Source organism: Exophiala oligosperma, assembly GCF_000835515.1.
Source record: "Exophiala oligosperma strain CBS 72588 unplaced genomic scaffold supercont1.49, whole genome shotgun sequence".
Taxonomy (NCBI): Eukaryota; Fungi; Ascomycota; class Eurotiomycetes; order Chaetothyriales; family Herpotrichiellaceae; genus Exophiala; species Exophiala oligosperma.
This window is the reverse complement of record NW_015622866.1, coordinates 11,462-30,540: the sequence shown is the minus strand read 5'-3', so window position 1 is coordinate 30,540 and position 19,079 is coordinate 11,462. Positions and strand designations below refer to the sequence as shown.

Genomic DNA, 19,079 nt, shown 5'->3' with positions numbered 1-19,079 from the left:
CCACCAGATATCGACGAGCCGTTCAACGACCACGGGCAAGAACACCAGCAGGATAAGTTGAAAGGCTTGAGTATCTAGCCTGTGACATCGGGTGACGCCGACTTCGTTACCATCATTATCGACAGTCCGGCGGACCTTCAGAATATCTTTCATTCATCTACGGGTTGGGCCCTTGGGTGTGGTGTCCAGCCGGACAAGCTGGCCAATATCGTTCTCAAGCCACTGGCTGACCGTTGTTGGCTCCTCACAGCCACGATATCGCGACGTGCTACCAAAATGGATAATCTGAGACGAGACCGAGCTAGAAGGAGAGGAAGATGTTCACCCGACCCAGACACGAGCAGCGACTTCTGTCCCAGCGAAAGTGAAACGCTGTCCCGGCCGACGAAGCGAGGCCACTGGACGTTAGATGAGGATAACAATTTAACGGAATGGCGGCGCCTGGGCAGGTCGTGGTCGTGCATCTTTGATCAATTTCCTGAACGGTCCGAAGCTGCGGTGCGATGGCGTTGGTTCGTGGTTCTAGCATCACGAGCAACATCCGCCTAAAGATCCAGGTTCAAGACTCGTAGAGAGATTCTTCACGGAAGAGTATGTACGTTCACCAGACCCTGCGAATGGTCATGCGTTTTCACCCGTAAAAAACATCGCCATGGATCGTAATTTGTATGATTCCTCTTGTAGTGGTCCCTAACCGTAATCTCGAAGAAATAAATGCGATGTGTTGCGCAACGTCTCAACCCTCGGGGCTAAGCCCCAAAGAGTTAAGCGGGAGCACGCTTGGCACTCTTGCGACAGCGAAAGAAATCCTTGAAATTCAAGTCACTCCTTTGACAAACAACGTCAGAGCTACGACCTCTCGACGCGTGAATCAAAGGTCGTGGAGATTTCGATCAAGAACTTGGGGTAAGTTGGGTGATCTTCTGACTTTAGGACTGATTAGTCACTAGTCAAGATTCAGTACCGTTACTACTGATATGCATTTAGTCGTGCGCAAAGGTTTGATTATAAAATGACTTCCGCTGCGATTCCAATTTCGCATCTAGCCATCCCACTGAACTCGATTACCCCTCCTCTCCGATGTCTTAAAAGACCTGTCAACGCTCCTCCCACTCTTGTCCTCCTGTCTGTGTGACACTCACAGTCACAACACAGCACCCGACGTCAACAGCATCGAGCTGCTTAGACTCTTAAGGACGATCGTTCGTACACTTTAATATGGAAGAGAATAACAACTTGGTACAATTGGCGGAGGATGGCTTGTGGATGGATGCCATCAAATTTGATCCATTCGACCTCGTTGGACTAGCCCCGACAGCGGACTTGACATGCGAGCTTTATGAGAAACAACTTAAGGAGTTGTCGCGAACGCTCCATCCAGACAAGATAAGCCTGTTCTATGGCCAGGATAAAAAAGTTATTCTCGGTGACCTTTCATGGCCGCGACATCACTATGTCAATTTTCTCCGAGGCTATATATCCAAGAATTCACAGGAAGCTCAGGTATTTACTTTCATGAGATTGAAGTAGTTCTGGCGGCAGTTCAGCGTGTCGACCTGGAATAATGCATTAACTCTATGAATACTATGTCCTTCAGACACCACATAATATCCCCACATCTATACGACCAGGATGTTTGAACAAGATTCCTGACGCGTTGACGTGCCCGATCTCAAAGTCCACAGTACAAGTGATTAGATCCTGGCCTTCTAAGTCTTGAAATGACGTCAACCAATTTTCACCTATTGGCCAGACTTTTGACAATTTTCCAGGGAGAGGAAACCTCGGGGCTGGTGGGAAATACCACATCAAAGAGTCCTGCGAACAGGCGGAGCGACGAAGAAGCTCTAAGCCCGTAACTTGTCGCTTGCGTTGCAGGCTGCCGCCACGAAAGTCTGTCGAGCCCACCTGGAGCACCTCCTCAACTGTTCTCCAAATGAAGCCCTCGAGAAGCTCCTTTTCCATGCTTGTCAAATTCAATGAAGAAGGCGAATGTCTTAAAACAGCCAGGACAAAGCCTACTTCGAAGCCGTCGTGGTTAATATCAAGGCTGTTCCGCAATTCCAGACCCCGTAGATGAGAGTCGAGGTCTTCCATATTCTCAAAGGCGATATATACTACGCCATCAGATGACCTCAGAACCTGCCATCCTGTCGGTGAGGACTCAACAATCTTTTGTATGCGATAATCTCCTGTATCATGTGCGATCGATTCACATTCGTCTTCCAACTGTAGATCCTCCTCAAATATAGTGGCCGAGTCGTCTTGATGAAGGGGGTCACTAGATTTCGAGTCGCTGACATGCATTGCATTGGTTTTGATTTCGTCAAATTTTGACAGCTTCCCCTCGTGGTTTGATTGCTTTGGCAAGAAGGGTGGTCGGCACGAATAAAGTATGGCAATCGAATCCATATTTTGAACGAGTCTTCTTGTCATTGCTCTGATGTGCCTTGCTCTTAGGTAGACAAGCAGGGCAGCCAGCCCTCACAACGGACTCGAGGTGCAATATTATCCATTTGGAAGTTACCTCTTCGTTCGGTCTCTTTGGACACAACCACACATCTAACCTTGCTCAAGCCTGCATCGAAGGCACCAGGGTCCAAATGAAAGGGTGTGCACTTGCATACACTGAACATCATATTCATGGAAGAGTCCTTCGCAAAACGCTGACCGCCAGAAGCTTTGTGGAGCCTTGTAGATGCTAACACCAATCAACGGCTTGGGCAAGTCTACACACTCTTGCCCTCAACATTCGACTATGACCACATTGCATACACAGTCTTTGAGACCGCCGGGCACTGCGCTATTTTTGTTCCCTGGATCCTGGACCTGCTGAGTTAGACTTTTCGAATCGTTGCGCACACTCGAGCAATCGAGAGACTTTTCAATTGACTTTACTATAATCTACCCTACCTACTCCTTCATGGTGGTTACCACGCAACACCCGCCACTCCTCCTTAAGCAACCATAAAGTGCATTACGGTGCAGCTGGCTACGTCGCCTCCCCTTTTCTTCAACCACCATCTTGCTTCAAAGTAGCGTGGGGACTACCTGCGCTCAAGCCTAACATCGACCCAAGCGATAACAACCAGGAAGGCCGGTTAGTTGCAGAATTAGAGTTGCTATGATAGCCCACCTATACCTCATTCTAGTGCGCGAGGAACGCTAAAGCCCGCTAACCCTTGAAGCGAATTAGAACTCTTCGTTATTTCTTGGTGACGACCTGAAGCGAAGCAAGACTTATCGAATCCGAGGCTATTTACGTCAAACAGCGAATTTATCACCGCGGTTAACGTCTTCCGCATCTCCGAAAGGCCTTTGATCAGATGATTGGGCCTATCGATTACATTTGAAGTCCCGGTGAGACTTGAGGACTAGGAAGTCCTCTTTCCAGGTCATAGTAGTCGATTGGTTGAGAGACTGCTCGCCATACATTACCATATCATTTCGTCGATACCGGCGGCCCGAACCTGAAGCTTGGACCAACTCCCTACCATCGGTGGGAAAATAAATCCACGCAGATCGATTTGGCTAAATCTTCTACCTGTGGGCCACAGGGCCCGACGCTAATAATAGTTCTCACGACGAAGACTTTAGCGTTCAGAGCCTTTCGTTCAAACGACTATGCCTGCACCGTACAACTTCTAGACCGAGAGCATCAGTAACCGACACGAACAAATTATACAATTATCTACGAATACATTACAGAGGCTTATCCTGGCCTTCATTCTCACGCTTACCGGCTAAATTACTCACGTCCGGCTAGGTTAGTGGACAATCTCTCCCCGAGGTTCTCTCCGCCCCTTCCCTTCATGCATCAACATCAACAGCTGTCTCACCTATCATTAGGAATGGGATATTCTACGTAAAGTTTCGTAGCTCTAAATACTTTGTGCTCATGTAGGTTCGACACTAAGTGAACCATCATCTTATATCTCACGGACGAAGCGGCCTCATATTATGCATAAATGAAAATTGCGGGTTCCTGTTAGGAACGGCCTGTGGAATAGGCAGAGTAATAACACAATAAAAATAGGTCTTCCTATCTAGGTGCTCTAGTTACAGAACTCAAAGCATAAGAAAGGGAAGTTCCTTGTGCGGGAAGCCTGCGATAATTGTGCGGCTCCCCTGAGTTCTCTTGGCGTTACGTGCTTGGCAAGTACGCTTGGCGTGGAGTTTTGAGATGTCGTCTGTTCTCTGTTCTGTCTACTCATGACACATCTCATCTTCATCTGTGCCCCAGATATATGAGAATACAACGCATAGTGAAATGTTCTGAATAAATCCTTCGTGAGCCTAAGCTCTCCCTACTCATCGAGTTTCAAAAGGCGGCCTTAATTCAATAAATATCGAGTAAATTTCTGATTGATATCACTTCGTTCGACCAAAAAGAATGTGAAGATATAAATTAGACTAAGAGTTAGTTAATGAATTTAGTCTCAGAGAAAGATTTATATCAGTTTATCGCGCACTTAATTAAGAAGAACTCGCAAAGAATTAACGTCAATCGCGAGACTATACCCTAACTTAACGAGAGTGCCGCTAAGCTAAACTAAGATTGAGATAGAGAGCTCTGTAAATAAATAAGTCTGTAGCCACCGTCACCGCGTATACAGTATAAACATTCATTTCAGCGCTGTCAAGCGCGATCTTTACAGTAAGGCGTGCAAAAGGCAGAGAGATTATCACGTGGATAAAGCTTACAGTAGTTGTTATGACCGAAAGTTCAAAGTCGATAACACTCCCATTGATGTGCTAAGGTCCTTTACGAGCACACAGGGCGCAGACTGCATACCTATAGAACAATAAACTCACACCTTCTCACAGTCTGCAAAAGCTTGTTGATACGGTGCGCCCATCCAATCTTATAAGTTATTCTGACTGTCGAGGTGCTGTGGTCCGTAGCGACATTTTGCACTTCAGCGACAACCTCTTGTTGAATGGAGAGACATAGCACTCCGCGGCGTACTCCGCCGATACCTATCTTTACAAGTTGAGAACCTATCCTAGTCTTAAGCCGCTCGTTTACAGCCCTATATTGTCACTTTGTGCTTCCTTGTCGATACCATGGAGATTGGCGTTTAATCCGATTTTGCCGGTCCCCATCTGGGTAATGATGGAGCTGATGGGTCGGGGCAGTTTTCGGTGTAACTGCAGGGTTTTCTTGTCTGGTTTCCTGCCCAAGTCGTGCAGGATACCACCGTGTTTGGCATGATTCCAGGCGAATTCCCAATCTTGATGGAAGGCCGTATTGATGGTTGTTGTAGCTGTGGTGAGGAGAGTTCTGATGGTGCTGATGGTGCTGTTGATGTCGTTCTCGGGGTTCCGATATGGATCCTGGTCGGAGGTGTTGGTTGTGGTCGGTGGATTGGCTGTTCAAGAACCGTTCGAGTCGAATGATGTGCACGAGCGGCTAGGAGCAGACACCACGAAGCCGTCAGATGATGGAACCCAGGATGCAACTGAGGCAAAGCGACGTGGTACACTAATATATGGATTCAGAAATTGACGCATCATGCCTAGCGAAAGTACCCAAGAACCATCATGTTCCCAATCAAGAGGTTGTGTGAATGCGGCAACGAAAAGTGCATGTCATTAACCTATCTGGGACATAATATCTTGCTGCTGTATGGACAACGGCGACCGGCGGCAGCGTTTCTTGCACCTTGCGTGTACATGGGCAGAGAATCCTCGATGCAGTCGCTCAGCCAGGGCACCATGCCACACAAACTGAATCAAGCAGAGTATACCGGATTAACAGCAGCCTCTCTCCCGGAGAAGGATCCTGGCCCTGACACAGATTCCCTAATTGTTTCTGCCGTTGTTTGTAACATGGTTTACAGTACTTACTGACATGCTGAACTCTGTGTCCTGGTGGCTTTTTGGTGTTGATTGATTGATTGATTGATTACATCATAGACTGTCCCAGCAGCCGATTAAGTGGCAGCTACGCAGCGTTCGACTACGAGTAGGATACCCCTACTAACAATCATAATATCTGTTCTGTATCTATGTACGTGTCGGACCGTTCCAGTAGAAACCCTGAAGTGAGAACAAGTGTGATAGTATTTGGAACTACCTATGAGGGTACGGAAGTTACTTATGCCATAGTGCAGCAACTGCCTACTAGGCAGTTGCCACTAGTTGTGATGCTGCCTGCAGGGAGCATCACGTGACCTAGGATCCAACTGTTCCCGGCCCTCCTGTGTTTCTGTTTATCAATAAACACTCGTCTGCGCCGGTGTATAGTTGTACCGTGGACGCGACCGACGGGACTTAATCCGCGGCATTCGTCCAATCCGGGTTCTGCTTGGCTGGATTACTGTCGCTGGGGGCCCTGCCAAGCGCCTGGCCGGCCCCAGTGCGATAGCCACTGGTTGGGAGTGCGCTGCATGAAGTGCAGATGTACTGTATGGGAAGTGTGTGTAGTGTGCGAGGCTTGCCCGTTGATGCTTCTCGGGTCAATGCTCGCTCTCGACCATCGAGACATCATCGGCAGCCGGACGCTTCCCCACGGCGTCCTTCGCGTGGATGGTGTGCCACGATGTCGGCGAGCTGAGTAAGTGGCAGTGTGTGATGCGTCTGAAAGGTATTTTCTGAGCTATGAGTGGTGTTGGTAGTGATAGCATAATTCGATATGGTGACTTCCTGAAGTGTGTTCTCCGTGTGGTGGACCATCTCTTCCCCGTCAACTCCGCCTCTTCGCCGTATACTCTTCACTCTTCGATACCGTAAACCATAGTCGGGCAGGAAGATGGAATGCCGAAGTCCATCTTCCATTCAGGGGCGTACATGAAAGAGGCAACACTCTCTTCCCGCGTACTGGTACTGTATGTTGGGTGTTTCGGGAGGCTCGGAAGGTGATTTTCGACGTGTCGACGCGTCGTTGATGGAGATGGAGAAGATGGATGTGTCTGAAGATATGGTCTGTGGTGTGCGTGATCGCAGTGATGTCGTGTTGATTGTATGCCTCTTATTGATTCCGCCTCTTCGTCGCGTTTCTTCACGCTCTGACACCGTAAACTGCGGTTGGGCAAGAAAACGGGGGACTCAAGTCCGTTTTCCATCGTGGGTGTACATGAAAAGGAGGCCATTCCCTTCCCGTGTACTGGTACTGTATGTTGGGTGTTTCGTGAGGTGCAGAGGGTGATTTTCGGGACTTTGACGCGTCGTTCATGAGAGGATCACCGCGTTGTTGAGCTCCTCCTGGCACTCAGAGACAGCCAGACTGTTTCTCTGAGAGTTCCCAGCGGACACCACGTGGAGGTGGGAGCTCGTCGTCCGCCGGCTTCTTGGTGTTTGTTCTCTCGTTCGGTCTACTGTAACTTATGGAGTTGCAATGCCCCAAATTCGAACATATACTGTAACCTCGATGAAGATGTCACAGCGGTCAAGACGCGGCTCAATCTTCGACAAACACCACGACGAAAATCAAGAATGATCGGATAAGAGCAGGGCACAAGGAAGCAATCATTACTGGTCAGGCTGTTGGGATGTAACGTTTTTGCGCCAGTCACGTGATTATCTTAACTCGAGCCGCAATAGCATTGGCCGGCACCCCTCTTCAAAACTATATAGTCTGACCCCCCCCCCGAGACCCTCCAGTCCTCGAAAAATAATCACAGGGACAACTCCTGTTCACGTGATACCAATATTCTTTCCTGTCCCGATCCAGTCTCCAAGCACGGCACAGCACATTTCCTGATATCAGCCTCGATAGCACCTACCACGGTGCGATGTAGGGAAGCCACCATGAGTTGAGATGGCAGAGCGGTCTTTTACAGTACTAGCATACCATGAAGCCGACGGATAACAACAGCGGCAAAAGTCGAGCTTGCGATGGTTGCCGATTGCGCAAGGTTAAATGCCATGGAATTCCGACATGCACTCAGTGTACTCATCTTAACCTTCGATGCACTTTTACGAACTCGGTGGCAAGACGGACACCTACCATACGCGGTACACTCATAGCCCAACTGCGGAGCAACAGAAGCAAAGACATTGCAGTCAAGACGCCTCTAACGCAACCAGCGACCCGTACAGTGGCCTTCTTTTTCAACTTACTTCCGCAATTTTCGGAGTTTGTCTACCCCTTGAATCCCATAATCTCGCCACAAGAGATGCGGCAGGCTATCCAGACAATGGACAGCGATAAGGAAGATGAAGCACTCGTGTACGCTTTCGCTGCCATGACTATCAATCGTACACGATCTTCTTGGACGCTGCACGGGGAAGTTGCGATACTGATCACAGATCTGATCCGTTGCAGCATGAGAGCATATCGAGCAGTGGATTTCGAAGCAGCCAACCTCCAAACGGATACATTGGGTCCACTAGCTGTCACCATCAAGCGCATTCTGACATGTATATTTTTGAGTGTCTGCCTGGCCACCCTCGGACAGTTAGACCGCAGTTTTGCCATCCTTCGCGAAGGCATCACAATGTTACAAACAGTGGATTTTCAGCGCCATATATCGCACGATCCAAGTGAAGTTGCGAAATGGCAGAGGCTTTACTGGGAAGTTTACATACGAAAGACACTTGGCAATGTTCCCTCCATTCTGCGGCATTCTCCCTACTCTTCGATGCGGTCTCCCTGTGGCTGATGAGACTATTCCGGCACATATCGACCTTGGTTTTCGCCGACTGATCAATCTTTTCTTGGTCCTTGACGATAAATTTTTAGCATATTGGCGAATACAAGAGAGCCCGGAGTATCCCGCACCAGAGCTGACGGCTGACTGGGTTGCCCAGAAGCAGACGGAGCTGGACGAAGATGCTTCCGAGACGGGCCTCGAAGAGCAAACACTGAAGGCGACTGGAGCTGACGGTCTGACGGAGCTTCAACGCATTGATCTATCTATCACGAGGCTGTGGCTTCGAACATTGATCTGGCAACTCGCTCTCTCTCGTCGCCTTCTCCGCTCCTTCCCCCTTCAGAATCTCCACGAAAGTCTCTCTCTACATTTTCCGGTTAACCGACTTTTCCAAGAATTGCGATCCTTGTTCGCGCGCTTGGAAAGCGTGACAAGTGTGGGCTTTCACGGGATAGGTATGCTCCAGAAGCTGTTCGAGATTACGAGTACCATCGCCGATGTCTTAGCTCTGCCTCACAGACCCGACGATGACCAGATTGAAGATCTCTCACGCGTGGAAGACCTCTTGTTCATCGTCAGATTCCTATTCGCATTTGAGGGAACTCCAAAGGAGCAGCGACATTACCTTCGTGAGAAGCTCGAGTCTGTACAGACCATGTACACGAGCACGGAGTTAGTCACCTTGTCATTCAGTACCCCAGTAACAAGCTCTACAGCTTATTAGTGATTAGTGCAATGGAATGTACGGGGTTCAACTGCGCTAAAGGCATGTAGTCAATGGTGCTATATTATGTTGCAATCCTGCTACTGTCTTTGAAGTATCAGTCTTCTCGCGAGTATGGCTTTCTGAATAACATGGCACACGGATCACTCTACATGATCGAAAAGGCGATTTGCGTGGTACACAAACAGATCGATTGAACAACGAACACTTGGGGCGCCTTTCCTCGGGCACGACGTAATATGCATCCTCCATTCCCGCCATTGCGTGATGTCCTAGTGAGCAGCTCGGTCACTCACTCGACTTTTTCTCATGCCGTACTGTCTCACCCCCAACAACAGAAGTCTCGGAGACATGTGTATCTATGTGATTCACGGCAGTTTTTGAAAAGTCGCGCGCTTTGACACCTTCCTCAAAGAGAATGTCCAACTCGGCAAAGGTGCGACCTTTGGGCTCGGGCAGGCGGAAGTACGTCCAGATAGCGCAGATGAAGCACGAGCCTGCCCAGAGGAAGGCTGTTTTCGCGCCCCAGTTCCAGGCCGTAGGGTTTAGCATCTTCGGGGTGAGAACGCTGGTGATGAGACAAACGCAGTTGTACATGTTACGGGCAAACGCGATGGTTTTGGTTCGCAGACGAGTAGACGACAACTCGGACACAAGTGAGTAACAGACAGGACCGACAATGCAATCATACACAAAGGTAGAGATCAAAAGTAGGCTGCCGATCGCCCATGAGGCCGAGGTGTTGTCGCGGCCGGCCAAAGCGGTTCCTCCAATGGCAAAGAGAACCATGCCATTGGTGAGCAGGCCGGAAAGATAGAGTGTTCGACGGCCGTAACGGCTTATCAGGGACCAGGCAACAAGTGTTCCAAGAAGACCCATGCCATACTGCCCAATTGTCATATCGAATGCGTTGTCCGTAGCCATACCGGCCTGTTCGTAGAAGTAGGTTGAGTAACTCTGGAGGGTCGAACCCGTACCACCCTGTATCATCATCGTCACGCAGACAATCTCCGTGCGGCGAAGGTTTGCCTTTTTGAACAGATCTAGAAAGGAGACTCCGGCCTCGATCCTTTTCTCCATCTCGTTGGTATGGATCATCATTGAGATACTCTCATCCGCATCGAAGGCAACCTCTCTGCTAGGCGTTGTCAGGCGCTCAAGCGACTTCCGGGCCTGCTGAATACGGTTGCCGCGCACGAGCCACCAGGGAGACTCAGGCGCGAGAGAGATGCCGATTATCAGTGGGACGGGCCAGATCCACTGCAATGCGAATGGTATCCTGTAGCCCCATTCATCGTTGTGAGAAAGCATAGCTCGCATAATGCCTGAGGCGAACAACTGGCCAAAAACCCAGCAGGCATTGATGTAGGTTGTGAGATAGGCACGGAGATGAACAGGGCAAACTTCGGCAGCGTAGGTGGTGGTGGTGGTCTGGAACAGACCCCATGGGATGCCGATCAAGATCTCTCCTACGAGGAGCTGGACGAGGATCTCCGAGAAGAAGATGATGAATATGAAGCAGATGCATGCGACCAAGGCACCGATCAGGGACTTGCGGTACCCGTATCGATCAGCGACAATGCCAGTCAGGAAGAGCCTTAAGATCTGGCCAGCTTGGCTTCCTCCAGACAAGCCCGACTGCCATTGGGCGCTCAGGCCATAGGTGCCATCAGCCTGAAGACTGCCAAACTTGCGTGCAAAAGGTGTGTAGGCATAGAGGTTGTTCAGCATAACCATGTCGAAGCCTTCCATGATGACACAAGTGGACAAGAAGATGGACCAGAAGCATGCCTTCTTGTAGAGCTTGAGGGATTTGAAAAAGCCCATATGATGCTCGTTGTCCACGGCTGCCGCCGCTTCCTGGGCAATGGCCGCTCTGTTGGTAAGGCTGTCCTCGGAGTGAGGCATCTCGGCTAGTGCTTGAGTTCCTGGTGAAGACATAAGCAAGGAGAGGATGATGGTGGTTCGATGCTTTGTTTGCGTTCGGTCTGTTTATTACTCCAGGGAGAAGACAATAGACTGGATGAAGTGCTGTCGAAATGGAGAAGGGTGCACCCGTCTTTATAGCTTTGGGCTGCTGTAGTCGTCCGAGAGCATGAGACTCCCGGTACAACATTTTCTCATAATAGGCGCGCCCTTATCAAGCCGATACTAGCTATCGTGTGGAATAGAACGAAGGGATTTTGAAGCGGGGGATACATGAACTGTACCGCGTGCCGCGTTACTGAAGGACAATGACACGGGTGTCAGGGAGTCGAGACTTTCTCGAAGACACATCCATATGAGCTGGGGGTAGGGATAACGAGATTCGATGCCTGGAGATAGTTAGCCTAGTGTAGTTACGGCATACCATCCCGCGCAACGAGAACGTCTCGGGCCGGGGATCAGCCAATGAACGAGCGAAAGAGCTTTCCCCAGCGGTTTCTGGGTCATAAAAGGTCACCCGATTGGGACTCTGAGTTACAATGTTCCCGGTCCGACGACTGTCCAATCATGAACAACTATTAGGGGGGATGACGACGTCTTTTGAAGGATCGCGGCTCTGCCTGGACCGAAGGAGGCTTTCTAGAGATTACCGAGATGTGATTCATGTCCAATATAAGCCAGAACGCAGCCTTATTGCAAGATCTAGATATCGCCGCTTTTCGTTCAACATGGCCATCCTGCAGCGGGTCGAGAAATGGTGGAAGCACGCTATTGTTTACCAGATTTACCCGGCATCTTTCTGTGATGCGAATGGCGATGGCATCGGTACGGAGCCATCACGGTGGGTGAACTCATAGACGCACCTGACGAATCGAGTGTGTTATCATATGTCAGCGCACGGGCTAAGCAAGTTGATGCGGTCTTCCATCTTGACGCCGTCGAAGTTGGTTGGGGAACGACTCATAAGTTTGAAACAACCGTCAAAAACTACACACTTCCAAAGTTCAAAGAGGCCATTGGTCGCGCCCAACAGCTGTTGCACGGAACTGATGCTTGGACCACGGTCTTTTTGGAGAACCATGATCTGGCCCGTTCGGTATCGTGGCTTACCAATGACGAGCCAGAATACCGTGTCTACGGATCCAAGATGTTGGCATTGCTGCAGTCCTGCCTGAGCGGTACACAGTACATCTATCAAGGGCAGGAAATCGGGGCCATCAACGCACCAAAGCATACATACCCGTTTGAAAATTACGAAGACATATCCAGCCGGCTCTTCATGAAAATGATTCAAGATCGCTACGGGCCCAACAACAAGGAAGAAATTGACAAAGCCTTCACAGCGCTCCAGCATTTGGCCCGAGACCACGCGCGAATCCCCATGGCGTGGAACGGCCACGCTCGCTACGGGGGGTTCTCTGAGGAGGCCGAAAAAGCTGGCTTCGACATTAGAGAACCCTGGATGAAGCCCCATCCGCTGGCGAGTGACATAAATGTGGCGATACAGCTGGAAGATTCAGACAGCGTTCTGAGCTTCTGGCGCCAAATGCTGCAACTGCGCAAACAACACAAGGACCTCTTGGTATATGGAGACTATCAATGTCTTGATGTAGATGATCCGGACATCTATACCTTTGTAAAAGAGACGCAGGACAAAAGCAGTCAGGCACTCATTGTCTTGAATTTTACTACCCAGGAAAAGCCTTGGATGGCTCCGAATGTTAGGGACTGGGAATGCGGGGGCGGTGTTGGAGGATTCGTTCCTATCATGACAACATATGGTGGGGAAAGCTGTGCAGACAAATTAGCGCCATTCGAGGGCAGATTATATCTAAGCATACCCAAATGATGTTGATAGGCAAGAGGGGTACTTTAATGGTACCCTGTGAATTAAGGTACTTACCTTGTTAAAAGACTGCGGAATTGCTCTACTTCAAGCTGTCTCTATTATGAGATGGGCTACCCGCTTACACTATGTGGGTGACCCGCACTCAATCAAGTGTCTCATTCTTTGAAGGGAAAAGGCCCTACACACTATTGGCCTGCGACCCGGTCATGACCACCTCGGGGCTGTGGCTTATTGAGCAAATCCGCCGCTTCAGTCGGTTTCATTCGGAAAAGATCTCTCTTTCTCTCAGCCATGCCACCGCCCCACGCCGGAGGGGCCCCGCAGGAGATGCTGGTCGTTGCTGCAGTGTAAGGGGCATAAAGGCGGAAGAGGTACTTCGGTATACAAGTGATTGAGTAACATATACCTTGTTGAAAGGGATTTGGTCGAAACAGAAGTAAATCTGGAAGAGGAAAGTTGCGTGCGCATCGAGCCCGGAGCCAGCGGATTTATTGGGTTCGCTTGATTTGATTCATTGGGCCAGCTTGAAGGGTTTGGCCCACAAGCTTATCTGCGCGACCGACGCCTGTTTGCAGAAGCCAGTTCAGGCTCAAAGGTCCTGTTAAGGATATGAGATTATGCTCGGACTCGGAATGTTTCCTCATTACTTCATTATTTCCTTCATCACAAACATGGCTCCCATCCTGCATTTATATATACACCCCTCAGAGGGAGATTCCGCAGGTTGGATATGTATTAACAATGATGACCAAGAAATGACTAATCCCTCTCCTTGTCATCTCCCACATCGGAAGGTATCTGGACCGAATCTTCAACAAGTTATGTGGTTGTTGCTGAGAAATATAGCGTTGTGTTCTCACCGCTTTTATGATTGTTGAATGTTTTGCATATTGCAAAAAAATAAGGTTTTTACGGAATTTTGCAAAGCACAATAATTACTAGCGTCTGAAACACCACAAGGTGCACGCCTCCGTACGCGACGACGCTACGATTCATACTGACATCTCGGGCAATGTGTGCTGTTCCAACAATCCAAGGGCTGCGAAAGAGAAAACCCGGAGACGCAGCTTGCATATTCACTGTCCAACCAGAGTCCAGTTTCGCTACCCGTCATCAGGCCGAAACTTCTCTGTTCGAAGTCTGCATCGTTGCCTCTGGACATCTGAAACGCTTATTGGACCACGCAAACCAATTAATGGTGCTCAACACTGCGACTACGGCGAAGACAACAATGGCAAAATTCATTGTGACGCCCGTGACCGGAACATAAAGTGGAAAGCAAAGCCAGATAAAGATGAAACAGATCCAGACCACACTTATCACATTTAGAGCAGGCCCAAAAATCTTGCCGAGGTCAAAGTAATGTGTCGCAGCCAATGCTCTCCGGTATTGCAGCAATGCACAGGTAATCGGGATGGCGTAAGATGCGAATATGAAGAGGATGCCGGCACCGAGAATGGCGTTCAGGGCGGTTGAGGAGCCCAATTCGAGAAGGCCGATAAGTACGCAGACCAAGAACCCAAGGAGAACTGCATTGACCGGAATCGAGGATCCAGCGTTCATCCTGGCCATGGTATCGGAGAAAGGCATGCCGCCTTCGCGTGAGAAGGACCAAAGCACGCGTGAGAAGGTGGTCAGTAAGGTGGAAGAGGCGAAGAGGAAGCAGATTATGAAAACAAGTACCCCGACTATAGTCATGGGTAGATTGTTGAAGGAGTCGACCATGAGTTGAGCGATAGGCTGGCCGCCAACAGGGGCGAGGAGGTTGGCGGGGTCGGTGATGCAAAACATATAAACGAGAAGCATGACTAGGCCGCTGATCGCGCTGAGCAGTGCACTCAGCACCATAACTTGCGGAACTTGACGGTGAGGATGGGGCATTTCCTCAGCCATGTGAGCCGCGCAGTCAAAGCCATTGACTGCCGTGAGGCCGGGGAGTAACCCGAGGAAGAAAACAACCCCTTTCGAATTCCAGCCGGTATTGTTGACGAAATCGACGAAGACAAAGTCGGCGCTTTGCTTGGGATGTGCGCGGACCAGGAGCGCAATCATAACGAATAGCGAGCCGACATTGATGTAAACGACAAGACCGTTGAGGATGTATGGATACCACTTGAACAAAGGAATGTTGATCACAACGGCGAACAGCCCTGTGCCAACGTAGCCCAGGTAGTAGTGCCAGGGCTGAACAATGAAAGTGGTCCGGCATATCTCGACCAACGCAAAAATGAGCTGCGACGTGATCAGAAAGCACGCCGCTGTCCAGCAAAAGTAGCCTGCGCTGGTGAACCATCCCACAATGTAGCTCAATGGTCGTGCTCGAGGTTTGGGTGCCAAAATAGCAGTCCAGAAAATTTGACCTAGACCGCAACGTTGGTTAATGGCCATCTTTTATCCATGGCAAAGGCAAAGGCTTACCCGCAGAGTGAGGCATAATAGAAGCCATCTCGGCCAGCGAGACACAGACACACATGTCTAGGATGACAACCATGGTATAGCCAAAAATGCTCACGGGGCTCCCACCGACCCCGATCGAAACGGCAAGGTATGTGCCGATGGCTAATGGTGTTGAAGTTATCGAGTACGCGATTCCCAGCGTGCTCCAAAGCTTGAACGGCTTCGTTCTGGGCGAGACATGTCCTGTGCTGACGTTGATTTCAGTTTCCAGCTGGAGAACCTCTCCCATCTTTGAAGCCGTCGTCAAACTTGACATGGTGGCGGCGGAAGCGCGTGGGACAAAATATGTGCAATGAGATTCCGTGGTGGCACAAGTTCACTCTCGATGGGCATTTCTCCCATCTAAATAGCGGATATCCCTGAAATAAGGTCTCCAAATGAGGAACAATGCCCAACCCCACGCCACCCCTGCAAGCCCGTCGAAAGAGGCTCCATGAGGACGGGGCAGGTGACAGCGAATACGCTTAACGCTGGATAAGCTTAGCCTTATTCGACGACCGGGTCTCGAGCCAACAACGTACCAGACGTGATAAAGTGCGAAGACTGGTCGCTGTTTTGGGAAGCTAGACAGCAAATTAACTATGAATAGCTTTTGATAGAGGCAAACGTACGAGGGCAGATCTTCAAAACTACCATCAAGTCAAGACTAGTCTTTCGGCTAAGGTTCCGGGCGTGGTCGGGAGCTGGAAGGATCCATCGCAGCATGAGATTTTTTCGCACAATCAATCTATAATACCACTCATTGTTTGGCCAGAACCGTCCATCGTCTTCTACCAACCACTTTTCTTACCGACACGTGACATCACATCAACAGAATGTCCAAATCACTCCAAGGGAAAACGGCCATCGTCACAGGCGGGTCTCGGGGCATTGGCGCGGGCATCGCCGTCGAGCTTGCTAGCAGAGGTGCCAACGTGCTCATCACGTACCAGAGCGCCCGGACACAAGCCGAAGAAGTGGCAGCAAAGGTTCGCAGCCACGGCAGCGAAGCACTGATCGTTCAAGCTGGAGGCAGTGACAAGACTGGGCCGGCACGCATCGTCGATGCGGCCGTGCAGAAGTGGACGAAAATCGACATTGTGATCAATAACGCCGGAGCAGGTGATGACTGCTTGCTGAAGGACATGACATATGACTTGTGGGACAAACTCCTCAACTGCAACGTTCGATTCGCGACATTCTTGGTGAAAGAGTGTATACCTCATTTCGGCCCGGCACCCCGCATTGTCAACATATCGAGCATCATGGCTCGTATGGGCAGCGCGTACGGAACCGCGTACACAGCATCCAAGGCCGCATTGGAAGGAGTAACCAAGGTGTGGGCGGTGGAACTCGGGCAGGATTACAACGCGACTGTCAACTGTGTGAATCCCGGCCCCGTGGGCACAGACATGTGGCTTCGAGACACCGGTGCCGATGTCCTGGCTGAGTGGGATGTCAAGATGAAGGAGACACCCGCCGCGGCCAGAATTGGAACGGTGGATGACATTGCTCAGATCGTGGGATTCTTGTCCGAGGAAGGAAGCAGGTGGTCGACGGGCAGCACGGTGAATGCGAATGGAGGACTATGCTGCGTTTGATCAACCAAGAATGGTCTCAAGCAATCCGGCAATGATTGTGATGTTGCTTATGATTGCTGAGTACGTAAATGTATATTACCACGGGTTTGAAGGAACGATGATATCCCCGGAAAGATCGTGTCATCAATCGCCAATGGACATCTTACATTTGCAAGCATTGTCGTCGACAGTGACCGTCGTATTGTTCTATCAGCAGTGACGTTGAGTAGATGTTGAAGACGAGGACGTAAGTACCGTGTCAAGGCCATGTGGCCAGCCGAGGCGTTCTACACGGTAGGGGCTTCAGTGGTGCAATTGAATGCCTTGGTGTCCACCCGCCGCGGGGCCGCTATTGGCACAGAGTGTGAAGTCTGACCAAAGAACAGGGCACCCGATCTGTTACAGCTAGCTCGTGTGCCAATGGGCCAGAACTGCCACCCCACCTATCCCTGAAAAGCCACCTACTTCCCCCGCCCTTACCTTCCTCATCTTACCAGGCCGATTTCAATCTGCTTCGCCACCAGCAACCGACCGCATCTTTTGCGACTGCCCAACATGTCCCGGTCTCGCAAGAGCCGTACATTCACTATGTCGCACCCTCCACCCTACAAAGCTAGGGCTCCTGTCAGACGGACGAAAACATACACGGGCTGTTGGACATGTCGCGATCGTGGCATGAAATGCGATGAGCAGCGACCCGAGTGCCGTAAATGCCTAGACGCCGAGATCCACTGTGAAGGATACAGTGTGAGGCTGGTTTGGGAAGACGAGCAGAATAGCGGTCACCGTGTTCAACGACGAACGCTTATACCAAGGCAAGACCCTGGGCATTCATCTCTCACCGTGGACGAGCTCAGCTCTGCGTTGGCTGAGATCGACTCGGCCGACATCAAGCCGAACATCGCTTTTGCAGCAAGCCGTGGGCCATTCTCCGTTTTCCAATTCTCGCAATCATGGTCACCCAGCCATGAACCCTCTCTTCCCCAGCGAGTTGGTCAGATTAATAGTCTGATAGCAAAGGACACTGCCACGACTAACCCCGCAGAAGGGAGTCAACAAAGCCATGTTTATGCGTCTGCAGCCTCAATCGTGTCCGCCTCACCGAGAATCGTTTCCAGTCTTGACGGAAGTGAAGAAGACAACAATGAGCACTCATGCATGGCTGAGGCCAACCTTGCCGAATATGAGCATCCTGATGCGGCAATGGCCATGATATCCATCAAACAGAAAGTTCAACCACATATCACGACTTATATATCATCCGCCTCACCAGACGAGCGTACGCTTTTGCACTATTGGATCACTGAACTAAGCGAAATGATGCTACCAACGCCACGCCAGGATAACCCCTTTCGCACGATATTTATTCCCCTGGCGCTTGCAGCATCGGACTCGAGCAGGAGTTCTTCTGCCAATGTAGCCTTGCTACACGCGATATATGCCGTCTCTGCCTTCAATCGGGCTCGAATTCCAGCTTCTCCTGGATATGTGGAGGCACTGGGTACCAAACATCATGAAATCAGTCTCCGTCATCTGTGGATGGCTTTATCGCAGAACGAAGCCGAAGCCGACTCGTCGCACCGGGAAGCTATTCTAGCCACCATCATTACCATGTCATCCATTGAGGTCATGATAGGGGCCTCTGCAACCTGGCGTACCCATCTGGCCGGTGGAAGGTCTTGGTTACGTTCGACCATAGCAAGCAATGCCACCCAGAGTGAATGTTTCTGGACGTTGTGCCAAATTTTCATTTGTATCGACACTCTGGGAAATCCTGGCATCCATGGTCTCACACCAAGCAGTATCCTTGAACCGCTTGAGACTCGCAACTGTCCCCTTACAAAAACCATACTGGATAAGCATTATTGCTTGGAGGAGCTCTTCGGAATTACGAAATCGACGTTGGAGGCGATCATGAGAATCAAGCATTTGTCAACTTCTACTCGTCAAGCGACAGAGGAAGAAAT

General features: G+C 50.2%; 8 protein-coding genes across 8 annotated transcripts; 5 read left to right on the top strand and 3 right to left on the bottom strand.

Annotated features, from left to right (window-relative positions):
- The first annotated feature begins 842 nt into the window (after positions 1-842).
- On the top strand, positions 843-1,578 carry PV06_11668 (uncharacterized protein). The gene has a single exon (XM_016413378.1). The coding sequence runs from the start codon at positions 1,219-1,221 to the stop codon at positions 1,528-1,530; it is 312 nt and encodes a 103-aa protein (XP_016256251.1). The 5' UTR covers positions 843-1,218; the 3' UTR covers positions 1,531-1,578.
- On the bottom strand, positions 1,547-2,646 carry PV06_11667 (uncharacterized protein). The gene has a single exon (XM_016413377.1). The coding sequence runs from the start codon at positions 2,434-2,436 to the stop codon at positions 1,594-1,596; it is 843 nt and encodes a 280-aa protein (XP_016256250.1). The 5' UTR covers positions 2,437-2,646; the 3' UTR covers positions 1,547-1,593.
- A 4,976-nt stretch (positions 2,647-7,622) lies between these two features.
- On the top strand, positions 7,623-11,652 carry PV06_11665 (uncharacterized protein). The gene has a single exon (XM_016413375.1). It carries the CDS (start codon positions 7,797-7,799, stop codon positions 8,604-8,606), a length of 810 nt encoding a protein of 269 aa, XP_016256248.1. The 5' UTR covers positions 7,623-7,796; the 3' UTR covers positions 8,607-11,652.
- PV06_11666 (uncharacterized protein) lies at positions 9,448-11,351 on the bottom strand. Its single transcript, XM_016413376.1, has one exon. The coding sequence runs from the start codon at positions 11,260-11,262 to the stop codon at positions 9,610-9,612; it is 1,653 nt and encodes a 550-aa protein (XP_016256249.1). The 5' UTR covers positions 11,263-11,351; the 3' UTR covers positions 9,448-9,609.
- Positions 11,653-11,975: 323 nt separating the features above from the next.
- On the top strand, positions 11,976-13,167 carry PV06_11664 (uncharacterized protein; the record flags this gene model as incomplete). Its single annotated transcript, XM_016413374.1, has 2 exons — positions 11,976-12,072; positions 12,105-13,167. 2 exons carry the CDS (start codon positions 11,976-11,978, stop codon positions 13,094-13,096), a joined length of 1,089 nt encoding a protein of 362 aa, XP_016256247.1. The 3' UTR covers positions 13,097-13,167.
- Positions 13,168-13,941: 774 nt separating this feature from the next.
- On the bottom strand, positions 13,942-15,982 carry PV06_11663 (uncharacterized protein). Its single transcript, XM_016413373.1, has 2 exons — positions 15,515-15,982; positions 13,942-15,456 (listed from the first exon to the last, which is right to left on the bottom strand). The coding sequence occupies exons 1-2, from the start codon at positions 15,807-15,809 to the stop codon at positions 14,210-14,212; spliced, it is 1,542 nt and encodes a 513-aa protein (XP_016256246.1). The 5' UTR covers positions 15,810-15,982; the 3' UTR covers positions 13,942-14,209.
- A 386-nt stretch (positions 15,983-16,368) lies between these two features.
- On the top strand, positions 16,369-17,275 carry PV06_11662 (uncharacterized protein; the record flags this gene model as incomplete). Its single annotated transcript, XM_016413372.1, has 1 exon — positions 16,369-17,275. One exon carries the CDS (start codon positions 16,369-16,371, stop codon positions 17,131-17,133), a length of 765 nt encoding a protein of 254 aa, XP_016256245.1. The 3' UTR covers positions 17,134-17,275.
- A 425-nt stretch (positions 17,276-17,700) lies between these two features.
- PV06_11661 (uncharacterized protein) lies at positions 17,701-19,030 on the top strand (the record flags this gene model as incomplete). Its single annotated transcript, XM_016413371.1, has 2 exons — positions 17,701-18,865; positions 18,915-19,030. The coding sequence occupies 2 exons, from the start codon at positions 17,701-17,703 to the stop codon at positions 19,028-19,030; spliced, it is 1,281 nt and encodes a 426-aa protein (XP_016256244.1).
- Between the last annotated feature and the right edge of the window lie 49 nt (positions 19,031-19,079).

Coding starts and splice junctions, on each gene's coding strand:
- PV06_11668 (XM_016413378.1), top strand. CDS start 1,219: ATGGAAGAGAATAACAACTTGGTACAATTGGCGGAGGATGGCTTGTGG.
- PV06_11667 (XM_016413377.1), bottom strand. CDS start 2,436: ATGACAAGAAGACTCGTTCAAAATATGGATTCGATTGCCATACTTTAT.
- PV06_11665 (XM_016413375.1), top strand. CDS start 7,797: ATGAAGCCGACGGATAACAACAGCGGCAAAAGTCGAGCTTGCGATGGT.
- PV06_11666 (XM_016413376.1), bottom strand. CDS start 11,262: ATGTCTTCACCAGGAACTCAAGCACTAGCCGAGATGCCTCACTCCGAG.
- PV06_11663 (XM_016413373.1), bottom strand. CDS start 15,809: ATGTCAAGTTTGACGACGGCTTCAAAGATGGGAGAGGTTCTCCAGCTG. Junction 15,457..15,514: donor TATTATGCCTCACTCTGCGG/GTAAGCCTTTGC, acceptor GTTGCGGTCTAG/GTCAAATTTTCTGGACTGCT.